At 35.7% G+C, this 24,200-nt stretch overlaps 1 protein-coding gene across 1 annotated transcript in view; it reads left to right on the forward strand.

Moving 5' to 3' along the window:
- The window catches only part of LOC104468286 (ecotropic viral integration site 5 protein homolog), a gene marked incomplete at its 5' end in the record, with an annotated part of 51,552 nt that overhangs the window by 17,453 nt on the left and 9,899 nt on the right, over window positions 1–24,200 (forward strand). Inside the window, 2 exons of the mRNA XM_010082355.1 lie at window positions 3,025–3,120; window positions 11,812–11,907. Of these exons, the coding sequence (XP_010080657.1) occupies window positions 3,025–3,120; window positions 11,812–11,907 (192 nt within the window). The remainder of the gene's footprint in view (window positions 1–3,024; window positions 3,121–11,811; window positions 11,908–24,200) is intronic.

Consider the following 24,200-nt stretch of genomic DNA (forward strand, 5'->3'; position numbering starts at 1 on the left):
GACTAATGAGTTAATATACTTGACTGTTCTCACTGAGATCATTTTCTTGGAAAGTTACGTTCTAATATGGGTTAGAGAAATGTGTGGTAGTAATAGAGCACTAGTTATATTTTTTAGAGATTCTCTGAAAGTAGCAGTGGTCAATAGCCAGTGAAGTAGCGGTACTGGCACACTAACTGAAACTTGTTTTGGACTGATAGGAAAAAGATTACAGTTTACATTGTAACATGTTTTCCAAGTGGACGTTTATGATATAAAATGAAGTATTACCAATGTGAAGCATATACATTAGCTGGCGTTCTGCTGTTTGACTGTGAGCTAGTCTGTGACTTCTTGGGATGAGGCTTAGTATAATACCATATAGACTCCTGTACGGTTTAAATGCACAAGGGGTTTTTTTTTGCTAACTGTATTGAAAGATGCTCAAATTTAACTTGTTGGAAACTGCCTTTCTTTAATGTAGGTTCCCCTCATATTCGCTTGTCCCTCTACCTCTGACATTTGTTGTGAACTGTCATTGTGACTTTAATAATTTATACAAACAATCCAGCAGTGTTTTACAGATTTAATAAGAATGCTGTGTCATCAAAAAAAAATGAGCCATGTTAAACAATATGCACAAGTTTAAGTGTTCTCCTGCTCCCTAAATGGGATATAACTTGGTATTGAGCTTCCTATTGTTGTTTCAAACTTAGGAAAAACTTCTCAATTTCAAACTCTATGATAACATGCAATTAAGTGACAAATAAGAGGATATAAAAAGCCGTTGTCCTTTGACATTTGATTTGTAGGGATTGTCATTCTGTTTTCTGTCCCTTGCTCTCCATGTTCAAACTACTAGAAGCATGACTTTTAGCTTAATCTAAGACTCATGCCAAATGCTTTAACTTTTTCTTATTATAGAAGAGACTGTTTTAGGTTACTGTCTCCCTGCCTCGATACCACAATAAATGAAGGAAATTGCTGCTTGGGACTGTTTAAGGTTATTTCACTGTGTGAGGAAAATTAGATTTTTATTTGAAATAAATAAAAGCCAAAGTTTAAAGTAGAAAGAGAAACATTGTTATGCTTGTAAAGCCAAAACCTTGCCATGTTAGTGTCTTTTTTTTGTGCTAAATGTTTTCAAAAGTTCTACCTTACATCTCCTTTAAATCTAGTGAGTTTGTTATTCCTGATTCCATTAGAAACTGATGTTTTGGGTTCTTTTTTTCCTGTTGTTTCAAATAATCTGAAATGATGCTCTAGTTTCATTTCTGTCACCACATCTTGGCTAGGTAGCAATATTTCTACTTGAAGAGGTGTACCAAAAAAGGGATTTGGATTTTCAACTCCCCAATTGTTTTTTCTATGCAGAGAGGATTATTCCATAATGCAGTACACTATTTCTGGAGCTTGTATTTTTCTTTAAAGGATAGCTTAAAATAAATAAGCAGAAATTAATTTTTTTGTAACAAGTTACATCTCGTTACACCTATATGGCAACTGTTTTCTGTCATTGGTGTGTACTATTATTTTTTCCCTTTTTATCTAACTACTGCTTCTACAGCAAGGACTTAAATTGTTTCTTGAAACACAGCATGTATCTTTCTAATCAGTTTTGCTAAAGAATTTACACCATAAGATTTGTGCCACCACCCCAGTCTTGTCTTTCCTACCATATCAACTTCTGTGGTAATTATTGAGAACATGCTCTGTTTCAGAGATAAACCATCAGTGCCATCTCAAGGAACACTATTGACTCATCTCAGATACCAGAGTCAAACCAAGCCAGCCTGTCCTTCAGCTTTCAGTTAAATACATGCAATCCTGTGGACTTGTGGGTTTGGCTTCTTTCGAGCAATAGTGCAGCAGGATTTAGCAATAATAGTTAAACTTTAGCTAGCACATGATGGATTCCTCTGAAATGGACTCCACTGATTAAATATGCTGTTAATTGGATCCTGTAGATGATGTACCTTCATTACAGGAGTCTTTTTTTTTTTTCTTTTTTTTTTTTTTTTTTGAAACAAACTGTGTTTTCAGTTAGCTACTACAGATCCGCTTTGGCATGTTCAATTCAGTCTCAGCCAAACTGTCTAATGAAATGTGGTTAAATACTGTCAGTTTGAAGCACACATGAAAATAACTGAAATACTGGAATTGATCTACAGTTAACTACAGTTTGCAGAGTTACACCAGTCTGCCATAAAAATAGGTGCACCTGAGCCTAGTCTGTCTCTTCCCCGGAATTATTTGCATTCCAGCTTGAAGTATTGCTCACTCAATATGTGTTGCTGTTTTCTCTCTGTCGTTGTACCAAACTGCTAACAATATAATATTTTGTGCTCTGAAGTCTTGAGGACTTGCCTCATAAAACGGAAACAAGGAAATCTTTCTCTCTTGTCCAAACTAAAGTTATCTATAATTTATAGGTGAATTTACAGGTTAAACTTATACCATGAGTCTGATTGTAGGTTACAGGCAGTAGAATTATATTCTAAACTGTCTTGCAAATCTTTGTTGCAGACTGTGACTAAGATGGCTGGACTTAAATGTGATTGAGAATATTTGTGCTTTTTTGGTTTTTTAATTTCTTCTTTATTTTTTTAGACAAAGAATGATGAAATAAGTACTTTCTGTGTAGTTTTGCTGTTTCTGTATATATAAGGTCAAAAGTTGAAGCATAAGCTGTTTTTTTTATGTTGATACTTTTTCTGAAGTTACGTTGTAACATTTCTGGAACACAAGACAGCTGTTTCCTGGACCTGGAAATTGGTAACATCATGTTTCCAAACTACACAGATTTTGGGTTGGGTTTTTTAATTATTTTTTATTATTATAGTTTAGAATTTATATTAGATAATTACACAGTTCTATGGTTTAAAATTAAATTTGCATTCTTTAGAATATGCCTTATCAACAGGTGTGATATTTCACACAGCAGTGTGTTAAGTTTTCTTTCCTTACTTGATTTTAGGTAAAAGCAGTGCAGTCTTTAATCAACTGAAACTGATATTGTTAGCTTCAATCTATTCCTTCTTTCAGAGTAAAGAAGAAGTGATGGCAGTACGGCTCCGTGAGGCAGACCGCATCGCAGCTGTGGCTGAACTCCAACAGCATATTGCTGAATTAGAAATCCAGGTAACAAGTGATGGCATTAAATGTGTAACTTGATACTGATTTCTTTTTATACTTTGTGATTTTTTTTCTTCCTCCACTTTTCATATTAACCTACTGTGAATATAAGACAGTGCTTTGCAAAGTGGGATGCTATATTGCTGAATGTTCTTCCTTTATAAGCAAAGGTCTTAAATCTGTCTTATGGGCGTGCTTGTGAGCTGTTAATTGCCTTCTGTAAAAGCACCATGCTACAGGCAATGCTCTTTTAAACTCTGACTTCTGTATTTGGTTTTTGTCTTGTAATTGGTAATTTTTACTAATTAATAGATTGAAAACATCCTCTGACAAAAAAAAATCCGTGCATTTTGATTCCAGTAACCCTTCTTTTCTGTGATTAGTCTTCTGCAATGACCAATATTAGAGGATTTGTTTAAAACTCTTACTTGCTTTATGTAAATTGTGAAACCAGGAATGTTTACTGCTGCCATGTCACTGAAGGACCTGAAGATGCATCCTTTGGCCTCTGTGTTGCTCCTTATGCTTTCAGTTCCTTTTGGAGCTTTTACCGTCACATGAACTCACTGCTCCCTTGATGAGAGAACCAGAAGTGACTGTTCTCTATATTTTCTTGGCTTTGAGAAATCATGATGTCTTACTGTAGTCTGTTCTTCCTATACTTATATACTGTTGTCCTGTCTGAACTCTGTGTCCATCTGCAAAGGTTTTCTTGGTTATTACTAAGTTACAGACCAGTTACTCTCTAGTTTACTTTTTTTAAACTGGTATTGCTAGTGTCTTTCTTACCTCTGAAATCTTTCCTTCAAGGTGGTGATTTTACTGTATTGTGTCAAAGCCTTTTTTTCCCTATGATCTCTCAACTACTTGCATCTTTTTAATCTTTTCATATATAGAATGTACAAATAAATTTAATGGAGGTTGCACAAAGAATTTTCACTTTGGATATTTTTCCTCTAGTGCAGCAGGCATTAAATTTATTAAAAGATAAAGCAATCATTTATTTTAATTGCATAATGCTTAGATAATGCTGTAATCAGTACATTAGAAATACTTAGATAAGTACAGTAAGTATTGCATATGATTTATTTATTAAGATAACAAGAGAGTAGCTGAGTTTAGGTCAATTTTTACTCATATGTTAGCATTTTACTTAAAAAAAAGTTTAAAGGTTACTTCAAACAATGTGATTTTGTATTTGAGGAGGCAGTACTCCTTTTGTGTTATTTTTACTGTAGTATAGACTTTAAATGCCATTCTGCTTCCATTGTTTGGCTGATACACGTCTCCCAAAAAGTACTCTAGTCTTGATTTTATGAAATTAAGAAATAGTGAACCCTATAATGATCAGCAGGTTTTTTTGATAGCTGTCATGCAGTTAGAATTGTTAATTTTTTAATGTAAATACATCTGACTTGGTATTCTGTTGTTTGACTGATCAAGTGATCAGTGCTTAATAATTTTATAGCTTGCTCCTGTTTCCTTTCCCTCTTTCTGCTAAAGCTATGGGTGCCAGAATTGCATGCAGGTTTTCACAATACCTTGTCATGAGACATGTGAAGAAGTTAAGTGCAGGAGTGTAATCTATTTCATGACTCTGGTGAATACATCCAAAGGTTACACTGTCCCTGTTTTGTCATGATATTGCACTATATCATGTTCTGTTGTTTATCCACATCATCTCTCCTTCCTTTTCACAATTACTACTTTGCACAATGCAATCTTCAGTTATGTCTCTGTTTTTCTCATATTCTAGGTGCCCTTGGTTTTTTTTATTTTGTACTAAAGTGCTTTTCAGGTTCCATTCTTTTTGGTGTTCTCAGATGATCACCTGTTAATGATTTCTTGATTTGTAGTCTCTTAGTAAGATTCTTGATTTTTTGAACAAATGAGAATGGCTGTGCTTTCTCTGTATACAGTCTGGAGTATGAAGTCATTCTGTGGCTGTGGGTCATGTTTCTAATTTAATGAGTTTACCCTGTGAGGCTTTTGGTGTGAACTATTGATCCCAAACTTACAAAGTTTGTATAGTGGAGTATAAAGCCTGAAATAGAGCTTCTTCAGTTGTAAAATACAGATTTTTGAGTGTTAACTGTATAAAGACATTTAAAACAAAAGTGATTTAGTAGAAATAAGTTCCTCTAAAGTCAATGTACTTATTTTTGACACTCTAGATGTGACTTGAAATGCTTTTATTGGGCTGTGACAGATTTTTTTATGTGTAAGATTCTGTGAACAAGTAGATATTTTTGACCAGTATTTTGCCAGCAAATACAAAACTTAAAATCAAAACTTCCTTTTTGGGTACTCATGCTCAAAGGCCTCTGAAACACCTGCACCAAAAAAAGTAATAATGGAGTTGGAAAGTATTACCTCCCAAAGCCTGTAAACTGTAGAACATGCAACTGATAATAGAGCTTAAACAAAAGCTTCTTTTTAAGGAAACTTAAAATCTAGATAAGTTCTTCCTCACTGGGGAAAGAGCTGCCTTCTCTTCCATTCAGTTTGTCACTGGAATTGCTGTGACCTGATATGGGGAGCAGAGGGCCTTTTAATGTGGACTTGCTTTAATGAGTTGAAATGCAATATTTAATACCATAAATACATTTGGGCAGTCTTGGAGTGTAGGTGTCAGTCTCAAAGTAATTGTTCTTTTAACATGGAGCATCACAAATAAGTCTGTCATATTGTTTCAAAGCTGATAAAGATGAACAGCGGAAGTGAACTTACCGCGTAACCTTCCTTCTTTTGAGGGGGATGGTGCTTTTCTAAGAAGGTCTAGGGATTCAGTGCCAGGTCCACATCATCCATAGCAATGCTTAATGTAAATTGTGCAGTTTTCTGTTAAATGTTGATGTAGGTGTAGGTGCCAGACACTGCTGTTAAATTTGTAATGCAGAGTTAGCACTGCTCCCACATAAGAACTGATCTGACATTACACACACAAATACTAGATTTAAATCACAGTTTCTGGGTCACTCTCAGTTTTGGTTAGTAATAATGACAGAGAGGGAGAAGGAGATGGAACTCTATCATTTAATAGTAGATGTAATTCTACAGCAAAATGCCAGTTTATGATGATGTTAGGAAGTTCTTTTTTATATATTTTGAATGTCATCTTATCTTGGTCAGGCGTTCAGTTCTTGATGCGAAGCTTTTAAATTTTTGTGTAAGCATGTTGAAGTGCAAGAAATAGTCGGTACATTATGGATGTTCGTAAACAAAAGAAATGTATTAGTCTTTCCTTAGCAAAAATAACACAAAATTGAAGTGTAACTGAAGATTAACTTATGTTGCCTATGCATCAGAAGTGACAAAGAAAAACCCTGAAGTTACGTATAAACAAAGGTTTACTTTGTCAGCCTTTGTTTTCTCCTCTATCCTCTCTTTATTTTTCTCTCACTTGCCAGTTCAGCTTGTAACCCTTGGGAAGCAAACGTGATTTGGAAGTGTTTAGCAGGCTTCCGGGCTTTGAACAAGACATTTGAGGAAATTACTAACAAGCAAAGAATAAATTTTTGGATGGCTAGGCTGCTACTTTTGTACCTCCACACTGGGGAGAAGCTGTTCTCTTTAATAGGATACATTCTACTTTCTCACAAAGGTTAGAGGGTCACAACCTATAACTAAATGACTTGTTTTGGCCAAGCTACATGCACTCTCTGATCCCTTTTGTCCCGTCCTCTTGTAAGATGTAGGGAGCCAGGGCTAAGGAATACAGATAGTCTCCCTCTATGTCTATAGTCAATCAGCAAAACCTCAGGTTAGTTTCCTCAGGGAATTTGTCTTTCTTGTTTTCAGCTAAACTGGTCTGATAGCTTCAAACTGCAACAAGCAAATGCTTTTAACTTCTTAATATCAGCCTTTAAAACCCTATTGCTTTTAGCTTGTGTGTGCTTTTCTGAAGCTGCCAAGAAGAGTCTACCAAGCTTCACTACGCTTTTGGCCTAATAGCAAGTGTTCCTTCTGATTGCATATGGGCAGTCCTGTTGGTCCCTTGATGTTGCTTTGTGGGTTTATTTTTTTTTTTCCCCTGCAATAGTTAAGAAGGACAGACTGCATAAAAGAAGAGGCCTTGGAGAAATTCAGGCAAGGTTAAATCAGTTACAAGTTGGAGTCAATCAGCTGGCTAGGGTAAGGAGCACTAGGCCAATGAAAGTGTAGGCAGACTGAGAAAGCAGAGCTGGGGCAGCTGCAGTTTCTGCTCTGCAGCTTAATCCCTTTCCCTCCATTTCTATTCAGGTTGGTGACTTGTAGCATCCTCTTAGAATTATGCATGGCTGGTTTGGGTTGAGGTGTTAGAGAGCACACTCATAATACAGGAAACTGATTTTAGGTCTGAATAACCTTAAAGCAAAAACTGTCTATAAGAATTCATTCTTGTCTTTGTTAGGTTGATCTGGACAGGGGGTAACATTGCTTTCTCCTGATGTGTTTCCTGGCAGATTCAGAGAATTTTGTCGCATTTACCCTATCTCTAACCATGTCAAAACTGCTTTGAGAACAACTGTAAAGGAAATACATGATTGTGCTAGTTCTCTCCCCCACAGTTTAAACTTCTAGCACTGTTTCATTAGAATGAAGCCTTTCTATGACCTCTGTTTAGTAACTTTTCCAAGTACTGACTGTTGAGTAAAGAAATTGTTTCCATCTTTTCAAATTACAGGAAACTTTTTTTACTCTTATCAATAGTGGTGTGTGATGTTAGTGATGTGTTTTTTGAAAGTCTAGAATGAGTCACTGTAAAGTCACTGAAAGGACACTAGTTACCACATTTACCCTTCTGAATAAACTTCATTTACATTTTTAATGTAGTGTCTTTTGCCACAGAGTAAGAATTTAAAAGCTTCCCCTGAAAAGAAGCTTAGGCAGATTGTTACCAAGTAAATATTTCTAAGTTGGAAAAGATCAAAATATGGGTGTTAGGGAAATGTCCTACTGTCTAGACATTTTTAGTAAGGATGATACACTGTTATCTGAGGAACAGCAACTATCTGGCTGCCTAGAAAACCATTTGTTTTGTTTTTCTGTTTTCAAGTTTGCAGTTATTAAAGTGAAAACAACCTTAGACATTTTCTTATTATTCAAAATGGCTTATTTTCTTGTTGATGTAGACTTCTTTTCCTATTCTGATGTGATCATCAGGAGTGTTTTAGGAAACTTTGTGCTTCTGTTCCTCTTGGGGTGAAACACCTGCAACTGAAATTTGATTACATTCATCTTCTTATATTTAGACCTTGGTCAAGCAGTGAAAGTAGACTTAAGGTCTCCACTGTGTTCCAGGTGTATAGTACCTCCCAAAAATCAAGTATAATAGTCATGATAAAACAAATAACAAATCAGTCAATCACGGGAAAACACCTGGCCCTGAATTGGTCAGACAGTTGGACTAGATGATTGTTGTAGGTCCCTTCCAACTGAAGTAGTCTATTCCATTATGAGGAAGCTGGACCTGTTTGCAGCCAGAGCATGTGAAAATGTAATTTAATGGAAACAGAAACCCTTAGATTTTAGGTATTTTTAAAAAATTGAAAGCTGAAGCCAGATTCAGAAATAGAAGGGCCTTGAGCAGGGCAGCCAGCTCCCTTTTTTCCCAGGTGGTTTTACGGAAGACATGTTTTATGTCCTTTGCCCTTGAGCACCCTTACTATTTATACGAGTTGAGATTAATTTGTTTTAGCTGTGCAAGACTTGCCAAATCAGTCCATCCTAACAGCATGTGTTTTCCAGCATATCTGCATGGCTTGACACTTGAAGCAAGAAGCTAGCAATACTAATAATATTAGGATTGACAATTAAGAAGGATATGAAGAATGTTCTGAATGTGGGCTCTGACCTCCCTGGCTGCTGGGATTGGACCATGGAGCGTGCAGACTTCTGTCCTTTTGAGCAAGTAGCCCTCTGTTCCCCAACTCAAATTACCCTTTAATCTCAGTAGTTGAGCTTTCTTCTACCATAGCTGGTTCTTACACTGAGGTAGCTGAGGCCAGACAAGACTTAATCCATACAAGACTGATTTCTTCCTGCCTGAGCCTGGAAACCTTTTCAACGTATACTGTTGGACCCTTAGGAGGATACATAAATTAATCTGTTATTTAGAGCTTTATGATACCTGGAAGCAAAGTGAAGGATGGCAGCAGTAGAACAGGGAGAGTGGAAAACATGCATCTCCAGAGAAGCAAATGAATGATAGAGGGCTAGTAGTTATTCCTGGAAGATTATTATCTTCAGTTGCCCTGAAGTACATCAACTAACTAAATGCAACAGCCATTTCCTGCAGATAGTGGGCTGAAGATGAAATCTGCAAGAATCCATCAGTGCTATTGTCTAAGGTCCTTACCTTTACTTTCAGTTCCATTCAGTACCTCCTATATCTTCACTTCTCAGTTTCCGTCCTACTTTCATGTCACTTGCAACCTAGCTAATTCCCTGTCCCTCTATTTCTTAACCAAGTTTAATTCAGATTCTGCACTAAGAACAAATGGTAACTGTGGTATCAATCTCAGTTGCTTCATGACTAGATCAGTCTCAAGAGTTAGAAATTATGTCTATATAATATGATATTATATTTGAAGCAGAAGAAATCCAAGCTGAAGCTGCTCAAGCTTTCTTAATTGAGCTACTAAATGAAACATGAACTTAAAATTCTTTGTGCAGTTTCCATGGGTGTTAACAAACATTTGGAGTATGAGTATGCTTGCTGTCTCTGGGTCTTTTACCAATCACAGTGGCATATAGGAGTGGTTTGGCACTAATCCAGTGTCATCTAGAATTATGATTGTAAAAGTCGGAATCTAACCTGCATGGGGGCAGAATATAGGGTTTGTTCTGCAGTGGTGGAGGTTTTCACTATCAAGATGCACACACACTGACAATACTGCTTAAAAGAGACTCAAGGATTATATTAAGATCACTTGATAAAAATAGTAAGAAATAGGTTTTTATGATAATCAGGAAGTAACAGATAATGTGTTATAATCTAGAGTATGTTGAGAAGCAAATCTAAAATTACAGCATTATTGGGAAAAAGTGGTCTGTTTTTGTGATGGATACCAACAGATAGTAGAGAAAGCTGTTAATGTTGCTTTCTGTCATGTTGAAAGGAACTGCCATGTTGAAGTTCTTCCTGCCAACAATTTTTCTTTTTGACTTCTGTCAAGCTGCCCTAATGAAAAACTCGTGTTAAAGAATGTAATTACCAAATTTAAGTTGCGCACATTAAAATTTGCCTTTGATTAACAAATGCTCGTCAGAAGCTGGAAATTTCTAGAAAGTAATCTGAACTTAATACAAATATGAAATGTGATTGGAAAGTTGAAACAAAAGTAATATTTTGTACTTATATGAAAATAAATATATGTATTGGTGAGAAATATCAGTCTCTTACAGTTTTAAAGAATGTTGGGTAATTTAAAGATCATAATCTGACAGATAAAACTACTTTTTATAAAAAAATTTTTTTGGCTCATTTGAAATATGTAAACTTTTAGCTGTCTACTTACTCTTTGTTCTCTAAAATAGAAGACTTTGGGAAGAATTAAAAATATTTTAATACTATAATGTCCAACCCCTGCATGTTTTCCAGTGGTTTGCTATTGCACGTGCATAAAGTGTCTTTTAAAAAACTAAATTGATGGCATGATCAACTTAGCTTATTTAAATTAAAAAAAAGTAGAAGATATCTTTGGTGCTCAGAGATGTGAACAGCAGCTGTGAGGAAGACTGATACTTGTTCTAAAGTTTCTCCTATGTCCTCCTTCCAATTAACCCACTGTAGACAGACTTTGTAGCTTATAGAACATGGGCTTATTTAGCTAGAAATATCTGTTGCAGACAGTTAAAAGGATCAGCTTCTGACCTCTAGTGTTTTGAATGTTGCAAGAGGAAGTTACAGCATGACTATTCTTTGAAAAGGATGTTTGTAGAAAATGACATTGCAGGGTTCCTTTTTTTGTGCTAAATGCATTTTTGTGAATTGTCAGCTCCACAAAAATCTGTAGATCTGAAAGGAAAACTGAAACTTAATTGTCCTTTGCTAATAATGAGGATCTTGCAAGCCAGGCTTATGCCCTACATTCAGCTGCATCTGATTGGAGCTAGAGTCAGTTCTTCTATGAGGAAATATACATGTCAAATTGTTCTGTGATATCTGCATTAACTTTACAGTGTTATTTATGGAATAAAAAGTAAAGATAAAACCATTTAAATATAATGAAAGTGTGTAATTGCTAATATGGTGTACCCTAGATGGTATACACTAACAGCTTTCAGCTATTTGGGCAGTGCCAAACTTAAGTTAGTAAATGCTTTTGCTGTTAGTTTATGCTAACTTAACTTGGGAATACCTGTTTCATGTCCTGTACCCCATTTGAATGTAAGCTCAGCTATTTATTCCACTTCCATTTTAAAAGGGCTGTGGCACCTATCTTCTATTTATGGTAAAACTCTTGCTTTGTTAATTCTTCACGCTCCTCCATAGAATTCAACCTGTACTATGGTTAGTATTGAGAGGGTCAGCTTGGTCTGAGCTACTGACACCCCTAGATACCTGCTGTAACTTCAACCAGATGAAAAGTGCTGAATGGTGCCTGTGAATAGCTTCTGTTCATGACAAAAATATGCAGACAGTTAAAATAAGTTTTTTTAATATAGTACATTTTTGACTAATTTGAATAAGATTTTTTTTAACCAAAACAGAAAGAAGAAGGAAAAATTCAAGGGCAGCTTAATAAATCTGATTCTAACCAGTACATCAGAGAACTGAAAGATCAGATAGCTGAGCTGCATCATGAGGTAAGTGATAAAATACTACTGTCTCTGATCACTTGCACCTTTTGTCCTATGTTTCATTTGTAGCAGGTTTGCTTATCTAATAGTTATTACAGCTTCAGTAACTGATTTTGCCAATGTACATTATTTTAAATTAAGGCAATAAAACTAACTCTACACACGAATCTTGCCCTTATCGTGGTATGTAAAAGAACAAAAAATTCCTTAGCTACATGATATGACATTAAATAAGATCAGCATTTATGTTCCATCTTGTTTTTTTTCTTAAATTTCATGAGTTGATCATATTTCACTATGTTGGGTTTACTGCATTTGGAGATGTGTGCATGAAAAATAGTCCCCTTTATGTCTTTATTTGATACAAATTTTAAGGCTAATTTAGTTCAAAACTAAACTGTATTTGTGCAAGTAGAAGAGCACATGTATAGATTTTTTTTTTTTTTGTTCTTGCTGTTGTGAGGATAAATTTTACATGGTGGTATACTGAGATTGCTTAAAAAGAAAAAGGATGCTTGCTTAATATCAGTTAACAGATTTTTAAGTTTTAAACTGCCAAAATCTTCAACCTATGAAATTTCTGTCTCTAAACTTCCTTGCTTTAATAGCTGTAGTAATTTTCTGTTAGTTAAAAAGATCAGAAACTGAAATGGCTTATGTAACTACTGTGCTCACTGGCTCATTTCAGTTCATCCTGCATTGTGAAGAAATGTCTTTACCTAATACTACACTGTGTGCAAAATGCCCAGTCATCTTTGCATTGTAGTCTACTTCTGTTTCCATACGCCTTCTAATATACAGCTGTGATCATGTTGGTGGCATCATAGAGCAAAACAACCTAATTATTTGTTTTTTGCGTTTGTTAAATAAACATATCCTTTCTTGATTTAAGCGCGGGTAGTGTTTTCATAAGTCTTAGTGGATTTGACCTTTTAGGACCAATCCCTTGAGAGTTATAACATAGCAGAGGATCTTGGAATGCTGTCTATGCTATGGATTGAGGATAGTCTCTAGGGCCATCAGTCCAGCACCTTTAGCAATCACTAAGCTCACTTAAAAATAAATGTAAAAATCAATAACCTGGCCCTTTCCATTAAAGGCCTATAACTAGCTTGCTTTGTTCCTTATGTGAAAGTTGCTTGTGTAATTGTCAGAAAGATATCTTGCCTATTTTGCATTATGAATAAATAAGGCACTGTACTGGCTTTGCTCAGTGTAAGTTTAAAAGGTAAGAAACCACTGCTTTGGAGGAAAAGTAGAATTACTGTTGGAAAGCTGTTGCATAATTTTCTCTCTGCAAGCATCTGTCATATGCCTGGCTGAGCAAGTAACTCAGTTGCCAAGAAGGCATACAACTGTGTATGTGTTTAATGGTATAAGTTAATGTGAACAGGTTGGAATGAAGATGAGGTTCATTAGCTCACAGAACAGTCATAATTCTGAGCAATACCAGTGATTCCTAAACATTTAAGTCTAGACAAATACTTCCATGTGATTGAAAGAAAATATCAGCTAGGGAGAATGTGAATTTCAACAACAGCAGAGTATGAGTAATTCCCTGTAGAAGAGCCCTCCTCTTCCAGATGTGTGCTTTGTCATGGATTAATTTTTAATTTCCAAATTAGGTAAACACTATAGGAACAAGGTATCTCATTCTAGGATACAGAGGAACAGTAGGAAGAAACTCTATGTAGTAGACATGTTTTACCTTGACAGCATTTCTGAATGCTTCCTTAAAGCTTTGAAGTCCTTGTTTACTAATGACTCTTCCCCCCCACCCCCCCACCCTCCCCCCTTACTCTTGCATATCTATTTGTGTAGTTTTTATGGAGGGAAAGTAATTGTTTATGCTCAAAATAAAGGATTGTGCATGACCCAATGGGCTGATTTTGAGATAATGTAAGGTTAAGTCTGAAATTTATGTAGTATTTATAGGTAAGTTGGTGCTAATAAATAATAATTAAGTCTTGGATTAAAATAGCTGCTAAGTAAAGAACTTCACTTGCAGTGTTTCCTGAAACAGCAAAATCTGATTAAAATGGCAATGGGAAGAGGCAAAAATGTTGCCCCTCAACTGCTAAATGTTAGGATTGGTATAATTTAGTCACTACTAATTAAATAACTTTTTAGGTCTGCACTGAAATGTCTTCATGTGCAGATCCATTAATGACCATGTTCTTTGCTTTTCGGCTAGCTGCTTTTTGATTCTACTTCTGCAAAAGCTAAAAGAAACGTTACAAATTTGCAAATTCATCTTCCTGAAGATACGGTGATGGTGTATGTGACATGCTGACCACAACCTCCCAACTGGTTAACATGTAAAAGGCACTGGCAAAGGAACAGAGATCTTGGTGACTGCATGGTTACCATCTAATATGTTGTAATTGTGCAACTTTAAACTGGACATAAATTAATGCAAAAGGTATAGATTAAAGTAGGGGTGGGATGGGTGTGTGTGAAACGAGTATATGTCTTGGCATGCCGTCAATGCTGATTCTGCTCATTGAACTTTTTTTTCTCTCGGTACTGCATTTTTACAGAAGTTTACATCAGAAGAATTGCAGGTTCTCCATCTGAAGGATGGAACAAAATAGTTAACAAATCCTATATTGAATATAAGTAACTGCAAACTAAGTCCATATTCTGGTCTTCTGAGAAACACTATTTCATGTCTTTGCCCAGCAATCTGAATGCAAATGGAACCTGAATGCAGTGGAACGTGGAGGAGCTAGATAGTTTAATTCCGTCGTGTGGTATAATCCATCAGATGGCGATGGTACTAAGATGTGACAACAGCATGTTCCATCCTAATTGCAAAGTTCCAGTGAAAGGTCTACTGTTCCATCAGTATTTACAAGCCAGGCTAGTAGCCAGGGCAAATCTGGAAGACCAATACAGAACACCAGAGAACAGTAGAGAGAGGGTTGCTATTACTGCCCAGGGTCTAAAGCTGAATTCTCCCCACCAAAATGGAGGAGGTGGGCATACTATGGCAAAGGTGCGACAGGATGCTGTTGTGACACCTCTTGACTTTGTAGTGGAGGAAAGTTTGACCCTCACATTTCAGGTATGTCTCTCACACATTCCAGGGTGGTAATCTAAGTCAGCTACGTATCACAACTCTGCGTATAATTTCAGATTATTAATTTTATTTTAAAAATTTTATTTGCACTTTTAGAAACTTCCAGCCGATTGCCCTTTGTAATCTGAGTCCATTGATTAACTTTGGTCTTCCTTTACTGAGCTCAAAATCTTGCATGCATGTTAAATATGGTGCAGCTTGCAGCCTAAAGGATAAATTTCAGCTGCTTCTATTACTCATGTAGGAATAGTAATGCTACAGTCAGTCTTCAAATCATATTATAAGATGACTTATTTGTAGTAAATTCAAGTTGTGTTTCTGTTACTGAGTAAAACTGCACACACTGGAAACTGTAGTATGGCTTCCAAAACTGAACCAATGAGGCACATTGCTATTAAATGTGGTAAATTAAATAGAAGAAGATTATCCCTTTTTTCTTACCTTTCAAATAAGGTAAAATAACTATAAATTGAATTACTATATTGGATTTTTGGTTTGTTTTAACAAGATGTCTGCCTGATTCTGTTTATACCTAACCAATGGATTTCTGTAGCATGGTAAGCTGAATTGTATATTGAGTACTTCACAGTAGATCTTGAACTTGTATTTGATGCACACTTCAGGAGAGCAAACAGACAAAATCTGGAGCTTTGAGAACAGTGTAACAAGACTTGTATTATAAACTTCTGCTCTATGCACACCATCTTATATCTACTCACATGCAGCTCTTTCTTTGCACTAACTTGAGTAACCAAATATGTGTTAGAAAACATTGAACATAATTTTATATTATGCTGCATTCATACCTAAATTACTCACTGCAGCTGTAACTTCAGAGTTCACATGTGTAGATCAATTATAATTAACTTGCAATTTTAACTTTATTGAATATGTCAGACTTTTTTTTTGTTAATTCCTTAGAAAGTTACTGACATCTATCCTTTAATCTTTTATACAACCTATCAACATTCAAAGAACAACTGGTGCATAATGAAAGGACACTCAGACTGCAGTGTTCCTAGTTAGCCAAAAGTAGTCCTGTGAGAAGTTGTGTATATTTAGTGTCAGATTAGTGCTGAACTTCCTTTCCTCCCTGTTGGCTGAGTTGCTTTATTGGGCACAAAGTTGTAAGATGCTTATTGTGCCTTATGGCTTTATTGTTGAAGGCTGAAACTAGTGTGAAAACCTGAAATTTTGAGGATTGTAACAAACAGGAAGTCATGATGTAAACTTCAGACAGCTTTTAATATACCCTAGACTTAGATACGATGCTTGCCTTTTTAGAAATTCATGTCCCATTGCCATTTTTTCTTTTTGTTAATTGAAATCTTTCCACCTATCATTTTCTTTCTTCATCCATCTTCCTTCTATTCTTAAAGCTATCTCTACAGCATTCTTGACTACTTCTAGTTTAGTAGGATTTTAACCTAAAATGCTTTTCTGTTGTGCAGCCCCAACAGGCTGCAGCTTCTGTGAAGCAACTGTTACTCTTGTCAGTAAGTACACAAGCTTTGTTGCCCCATATTTGGCACAATAAGGTCTGGTGGGCTCTATACTCTCTGTCACTTTGCCTTGCAGTTAATGTGCTTTAACTGATGTAACATAAATGGCATGAGTATACAGGCACTGCAAGATTTGTACCATGTGTTGCACACTCTCAGGCTGCACAAGGAGTGCTAGTAGTTCATAGAAGTTGCTTTTGATCAGACGCTGAAATGTTAAGTGAAAGCAACTTTTATGAAACATTTTTACTATTCAAGAGAGTATCCCACTTCAGTAGGTGGTACTGCAGTAAAGCAGTTACTGTATGTGGAAAAGACTATGTACAAAGTCTGGACTGTTAAAGAGTTTCCTTTCATTAAGTAGAGTTGAAGGTTTGAGAAAAACTGACTAAGATAAATCTTGAATCATTTCAACATAAATCACATACTGGGGAAAAAGGAGGAGGTTTTTTGTAGTTTGCCACTTTTTACTTTAAATTCAAACTGAATGGATTTGAATGATTTATAAACTGCTGAAGTTCTGCATTTCATGCACTACCCCTCTGTACATGCAGTCACTTTATATATATTACACAGCAGCTGTCTCTGCTTCCTGTTGGATGTTGCAAGGCTTGTATGTGTTACCTAGATTACAGGAGTGGTACAAAAGATTAGAATTGACATGCTTACCCACAAACTACACTGGCAGACCACAAGACACCTTTGGAGACAAAAGCAAGTGGTTTCCAGTCTTACAGACTTTGTGATTTAGTACTGAAGTGCTTAAGTTTACATTGTATTTCAAGCGAAACTTTAAGTTTGTCTTTGTAATACTTATAGCTGATTTTTGTGTCTCTTGGAATGCTTTAATGAGTTTGTTTTGCTGTTAAATTTCAGTTTCTTATTTATATTACTATGGTATTTCAAATGTAGGTTTGTTTTAATCGTACGACAGTTTTCATATTAAAAGCTAAATTCCACCTAATATGTATTCAAGTCCACAAAAGCAAGTAGCCTCTACAGATTTGGATTGCAGAGCGTTATTGTATGAGGCTATGATTCTACTGTGTGTTGGCCATTTGCATTAGGGGACAGCTTTGTGAAGCGGAACAGCAACATGCAGAACATAGTGCTTCTTTCACTTAGCATGCATTTTTTCCTTCGAAAGCAGGGATATGGATGTTGAAGGTAGCTCTTTGAAATCTTTTTTACAACGTTTTCCTGTACTTGAGGGATCCAGTAGCTGGTTTTTAGCTCAGAAGCAGTTAAGAATATTTAAAGATTACTGATGCCATTTTTTTTCTGACAAATTATTTGGCATTTTTGCCATACAAAATATTCTTTATAATCCTGGCACCTTTTGCTCTTGATCTATATTCCTAGGTAAAAAAAAATAAATTATTTCTAGATAAAAGATTTCAGACCTCTATAGAGTCAAGGAGATTTGTGGAGGAGAGAAGGTGATTTCTGGGATTTGTCTGCAATTCTTGTCTTAGATTTGAGTGGAGCTTTCAGAAGATCCTGTAATGTTTCCTTCCTATATCTCTTGCCACTCCCAGGGGATACAAAAATCTGACTGAATTAGGACTTTACTGAACTAATGCTAAAAGCATAATAAACAAAGTTACCAGGGAAGATAATTGAAGCAAAATAGCAAGTTTTGAAATAAACTGACTTGTTTCTTTGTGCACTTTCTTTTGCTTCTCATACTGTTCTAGATGTTTTCTAGTCACCTTCAGCAGCCAGCACAACTTGTGACCCTAAAGAGGAGGATCAGCTAATTCCTGTTTACCTGCTTTTGGTGTGTAGATAACACTAGTCAATTGAAATATTTGTTATCTTTTTATCCAAGGAATTTTGAATTGAGAGGTATAAAATATTCAAACTGTAGGTGGAATTAAGATGATGGGTAGGAAGCATTTGTTCCCTTCTCTTCCGGTGCAAAAGTTAGTATCTACAAATGAAACAGAAGGTGTGTTGAAAAAACACTAGAGGATATCATCTTTGCAAATGTAAAAGATTAAATTTCTTTAGTTCCAAAATCATTCCACATACTAAAATCTATGTTAATACAGATTAGAAAAAATAACTGGCTAAATTAATGGGGAAGAAAAAAAAATCCCTGGAGATGCACAGATGTCACATGTATAACTGAAAAATGGGCTACTTGCCGGAGTTTGGGAAGAACATTCTGGGAAAGTACCACTACATATTTGTCTATTGATACATTATTTCCCAGGCATCTGCTGTTGGTCAGTGTCAGAGACAGAATATGGACCTAGTTTTCTCCTAGCTGTTCCTCTGTAATGCAGTATACTCATAACAAATAATTACTTGAAATATTTTGACAGGAAGCAAGGGTGAGATTGTTTTCTAATGTGCAGATCTTATGTATATGTTTTTGGTATTTGAATGAAGAAAAAATCCTTATCTTAGCCTGGCACACTCTTCCAGCAGTTAGAAAACCTTCTGCAAACTGATAATGTTAACAATATTTCAGCATGGATGATGGAAAAGAACAAGATGACAGATAACTGGAGCATTATTATTCTGCTGAAATAATTTTTGAGGCTTTTAAAAGGCTTTACCATTATTTCACTTTAAGTTACTATTATAATGGTGATTAAATTCTTGCATATTGACAATGTAGAAAAGGGGGGATCTTTTAAAAAAATTTCCCATTTTCAGTATCTGAAAACTTGATGGCTATTCAAAGAAGTAGTGACCACTAGTTTACTGCTCTTCCATTCCCACTTACATATAGTTTATCTAGGAATGGGTCTGATATTATGTTTTAAGAACCTAATGCAGTCTGTAAGATTCTGATACAGGTGTTATCTCATGGTCTGATCTTGCTCCTGGTGAGCTAACATTTTAAGATTGGCTTAATGAAAAGAGATATAAAAGTTGGAGATTAAATACTATGCTTTTAAAAAGATTTTGCTTGTCTAAATAAAATTCAAGACACTTTAAGTAATTACTTAGGGGATAAATAATGCATAAGTTATGACCAGCAGAGTAATTGGTAATATGGCTGAATTAAGGGTACATTTTGCAACTTGGTTTAACTTTCTAGGCTTTTACTACTGAAACTAAAATGGAGAAGGGAAAGTAAATTGTAGCCATCAGTGTGAAGGATTAAATAAAAAACACCTATGTAGGCCACATAATACAACACCTAAATAAAATACAATGCACTATAATACACAGGAGGAAAGTTTAAACCACATTAACAGTTCCTTTGGTCTTAAATACCATAAACTTTTGTTGTAGGTAAGCTGTGTTTAAAAGCTGCTGAATTATTTCCTCCTTGTTTTTTTGTTATTATCTAATAATCTTAAATCAGTATGGTACAGTGAGTGGTTCTGGTCCCCAGCACAATTTAGTCCAGGTTGTCCCCTGAGGAGATGACGGAACATCTTTACAAGCAGCTAAACGATGACTCCTGCATTGTCCATAGATGAGCTCAAAATTATGATGCTGCTTGTGGCCCACTGGAGTAGCACAAGATGGGTTGGCTGCTTCTAGCAACATTCCAGGCTCCTGGTTCTCTCACAATAATAGCACCTGGGCTTGATGATGGGATACCACCAGAATGCATTATTCCTTTCCTCTTTTATTTCTGTTACTAGACTTCCTTTGAGTCAAATTCAGTGGTTACCAAATCAAATGTTCTCTAATCTGAAACACCGAGACTGCACTCAGAAGCAGGGTAAATAACTGAGCTTCACCCTGCTGTACTTGGACTGCTGGTGTCCAGCTACTTGGTTTGGATGCCCCTATGCTCTGTTGCAGTCATGACTGCAGTGTGGGCACATCTTTAACTTTTAAAGCTATGAGTGAGTTGTACATAGCTTTGCATGATGGAGATAGGAGGAATAACTGAGGAAGTGAATTCTATTAAAAAAATTCTGGTAGGTTGACCTTTAAAAGTTCTCCTCTGAAGAAAGACTTTTATAGGGTGGTGACTAGCAGTGGATCAGATCAGATGGGCAAATAAGAAAGAGAGGAACAGATTTATCAGCATTTAGGTATCTTGGAGACAGAAGTAGGTAACATTTCTTTCAACAGAACTAAGGAGAGAACAGCAAGTCCAAAAAGGCCTAGTACTCTTCCTGTAAAATTCGTAATTAGATATAATGCTTTTCCACTCAGTCTCTTGACAGCTTATTTTTCTTCACTTTCTTCTGGAAGGAGTATTACTATTTGCTTTCCATGTAGTACAGGCAGATGTGTATTTGTCTCTTGGCAACTGTCATTTTGCTTGCTTTCATAAAACCAGCTAATCTTCATGGGATTTGTTTCAGTCAATTTTTACATTGTTCTCACTAAAAATGTAATGTTTGTTGAAAGTACTGCATTAACTCTTGCAAAGGACTTGTTTCTCAATACTGACTAGAATCATGTTAACACCTTCTAATACTTTTACTAGACAAACGCTTTCAAAATATGTGGTGCTCTATAAATGTTTTCTTACGTGATAAGAAATGTTGCCCCTAAAAGGAAATATGTTAGCCCTCAGATTTACAAAGTAAGCATTTCAACTTGTGGTGGAAGTTTGTAGCACAATAAATCATGTGCTTTTCTTTTACCATATCTTGCAAGCACAGTTGGACAAGAGACCATCAGATTTTTCCCTCCCCACAAGTAAAGTTCTTGCAAGGCTGCTGGACAGCTAAAAATGTAGTTGCTTTACTAGTACGTGTCAAAGTTACAGAGCCTCTGTGCTGGCAGAGTCTGATTTAAGTGGTTGTGGTCAGTCTGAGGAACCTGTGATGTGATAAGATAGCGTTTGTGAGGTCATGTGGTTTGCAAACACCCAATCTAATTGTAGCAGCTTTGTCTACACAGGATAGTTAAATATATACTGTATGCTTTAGAAAAGTGAATTGCTTTATGCCTTTAATTCAGCTTGTCCTTGAGAGTCAGAGATGTTATACTGGCTTGGTAATACCAGGATTGTTACAGAAGTGTGAGACTGAACAGATTGGGGGTCTTATTTCTCCAATAACTTTTTCCAGTTTAGTTACCATGCCCTTAATAAAACAACTAGCTTTAGAAACTGTTTGGCTTAACTGAGCAATCGACAGGCAGAAGCGGTATTGCACAATGGAGTCCCTGTATAACTTATGACCATCAGTTGTTTAATTCAATTAATTTTGAGTGGGTGTTCATAGTGTAATTAACACAGACATGTTATACTTGCCCATAAAGGTCGTATAGATTCCATTAACGATGGTACTCTATTCCAGAAATCTTTGGCCACAAAGTCCATCTTTATTGTTGCATCAGGTAAGGTTTCAATTCCTTTCCCTTCCCCCTAGTAACAACACCATCAACAAAACACCTTCTCTTATCAGAGTGAAGGAAACCTCTACATGTGAACAGTGTAACCAGGACAGTGATGCAGTCTGTCCTCAAACAGAATAGGTATGACTTTGTTCGCTTCAGTGAGGGCAACAGCTTTAGGTATGAGTCTTAAGTATTTCACTCTCCTTACTGACAGGTTAGATTCAGTAATAAAATAAATTAGGATTGGTTATTATTCTCTTTACAAACATTTCCCTCTTTTTTTTTTTTCTGACTGTATCCTACTGTGTCAAAACTCCAGATTTTTCTTGCTCAGCAGTATACTAGTTCTTGATTGCAGCATAGAAATGAATATAGGTAGTTATACTTAACCATACTAAGTCCCTGTTCAGTTTGTCTGAATTGACAAAGGAAGTAAACTGATTATAGATAAAGTTATTTCATTATGGCAATAGTGCTCTTCTTTTGAGTCTTGAAGCAGTGTGACCTATCTGCTGTACTAATTAGAGCTATGCCAGGGTCTATCCTATTTTTTTTCCTATAAATCAACTTTTGAGGATTGAGAAGTGGAGGGATTGAGGTTCTACTGGTTTGAATTTATCTGAATAGTTGTTCCTTGCAAAACGTCTTGTGTTAGCCACCATATGCAGGTCCTGTCTATGTAAGAAACAAGCTCAGGAGAGGAATGCTATGTATTAGCTTGTAATATGTCTCTCTAAATTTTTTTGAATATAAGTGGGGCAAACAGTGTAATGTGGTGGAAGCCCCTCCTATTCTTTTATCACTCTCAGAATGGCAGCCAGCACAGAAGGAAGTAATTTCTGCAAACAGAAGCAAAAATAAATGTAACTTAATCAATTTAAAAATGATGAGTTTAACTCCTGCTTTAAAAAGAGTAAAAGTGTGAAATTATAATTTCCTGTAACTTTTGCCCATAATGGGTACCTTTTCAGTCTCTGTATCAGCCAGTATATTCTAGTTAACGCTTGATGTTTCTGTAACTTTTGTATTTATAGATGCATTCTCTAGATTTGAGATTTAGGTAGTTCCTTGGGTATAATAATTGCAGTACATTCAGTGTGATCATGCTGCTGTTTTAAAATATTTTTGTTGCCATGTCCTCACTCCAAATAAACACTTTAATTAGAATTTCTTGTAGGAAGAGTTTCTGGGAACTTTCCTTCTACCTACCAACTAGGTATTTATAGAAACTTCCCAGGGCTAAGTCAGCCTAGAACTTTTTTGGAGTTGCATACAATCTCACTACAACAAACTTGTCAGATCTTAGAAAAATTCCCTGAATAGATAAAATTTGACTTACAGTTGCCAAAGACTGATTTCTTTTGAAAATAGTTTAAAAGTTGGGTACTTCCTTAGCACTGTTGCTATTTCAATTGCATATTTGATACAGAACTTCAAAGTTTAATTTGATTACATGGCACTAGATCAAAACCAGATTCTTTAACTGTATAGTGCAGTGATCAAAAAGTCATGACCTCCCATTGATCGCTTTATTGGTTTCCTGTTCTGATTCACTGGAAACCTTCTGGTCTGAACACTTGTTGCTAGTTTTAATCTTTGTCACGTTTACAACAGAGCAGACTCGTCTATGGTAAAACTGATATAAAACACACTTAACATCGTATTTCCTTTTGACTCAAGTGCTCTTTAACTGATAATGTAGAAAAAAAACCTTTTATAAAAACTTAAGTCAGGAAATGTTTTGGAATTTAAATTGTTTCTGACTTAAGTCAGGAAATGTACATTCAGAGCAATATGAAATAAATAGGACAACTGGAAATGAGCTTTCTTTTAGTGCATTAAAACTATTACATAGATTCCTGACATCTATAGTGATTTTGTAAAGCAGTTTATATTACTGTGAGACTGACTATGACTTACACAAGCTGGCAATTTAAAACAGAGGCCAAATATTTAAGTGCAATTAAAAAACCCAGAAGCCCAAAATGACTCAGTCTTGGAAATTTCTTGCTTCTCTTTTGTTTTTCATTTATGACACAGTGCAATGGTGTGAACTCTGTCTAGTGGTATGATCAGCAAAGTTAATTGGAAAGAAATATTTCAGGTTGCGTACCAGGGTGTTACTCTGGGCAATCCTTTTAAAAATACAAGTTTCAAAAAAAAAAAAAAAAATTAATTATTTCCTTAAATGGGAGATCTTTGTAATTAATCACATACATGAGCTTGGATTCCAAAGAGTTAATGATGAGTAGGGGCAGATTAATCTGATTTTGTGGTAGTTTATGACTGTTGCTTTTAATCCCACTACAGATGACTTAAAAAAAAATCTCTCTGGAGACTTTCTGGTTTTAGTTTGTTTGTTTGTTTGTTTTCTTTTAAGAATAGCAGCCATATTGGTACAACTGAAAAAAGCAGCCTAGGTCTGTTCAGGTATGTGATATTTT

The sequence above is a fragment of the Pterocles gutturalis genome, unplaced genomic scaffold (assembly GCF_000699245.1).
Source record: "Pterocles gutturalis isolate BGI_N339 unplaced genomic scaffold, ASM69924v1 scaffold26814, whole genome shotgun sequence".
Taxonomy (NCBI): Eukaryota; Metazoa; Chordata; class Aves; order Pterocliformes; family Pteroclidae; genus Pterocles; species Pterocles gutturalis.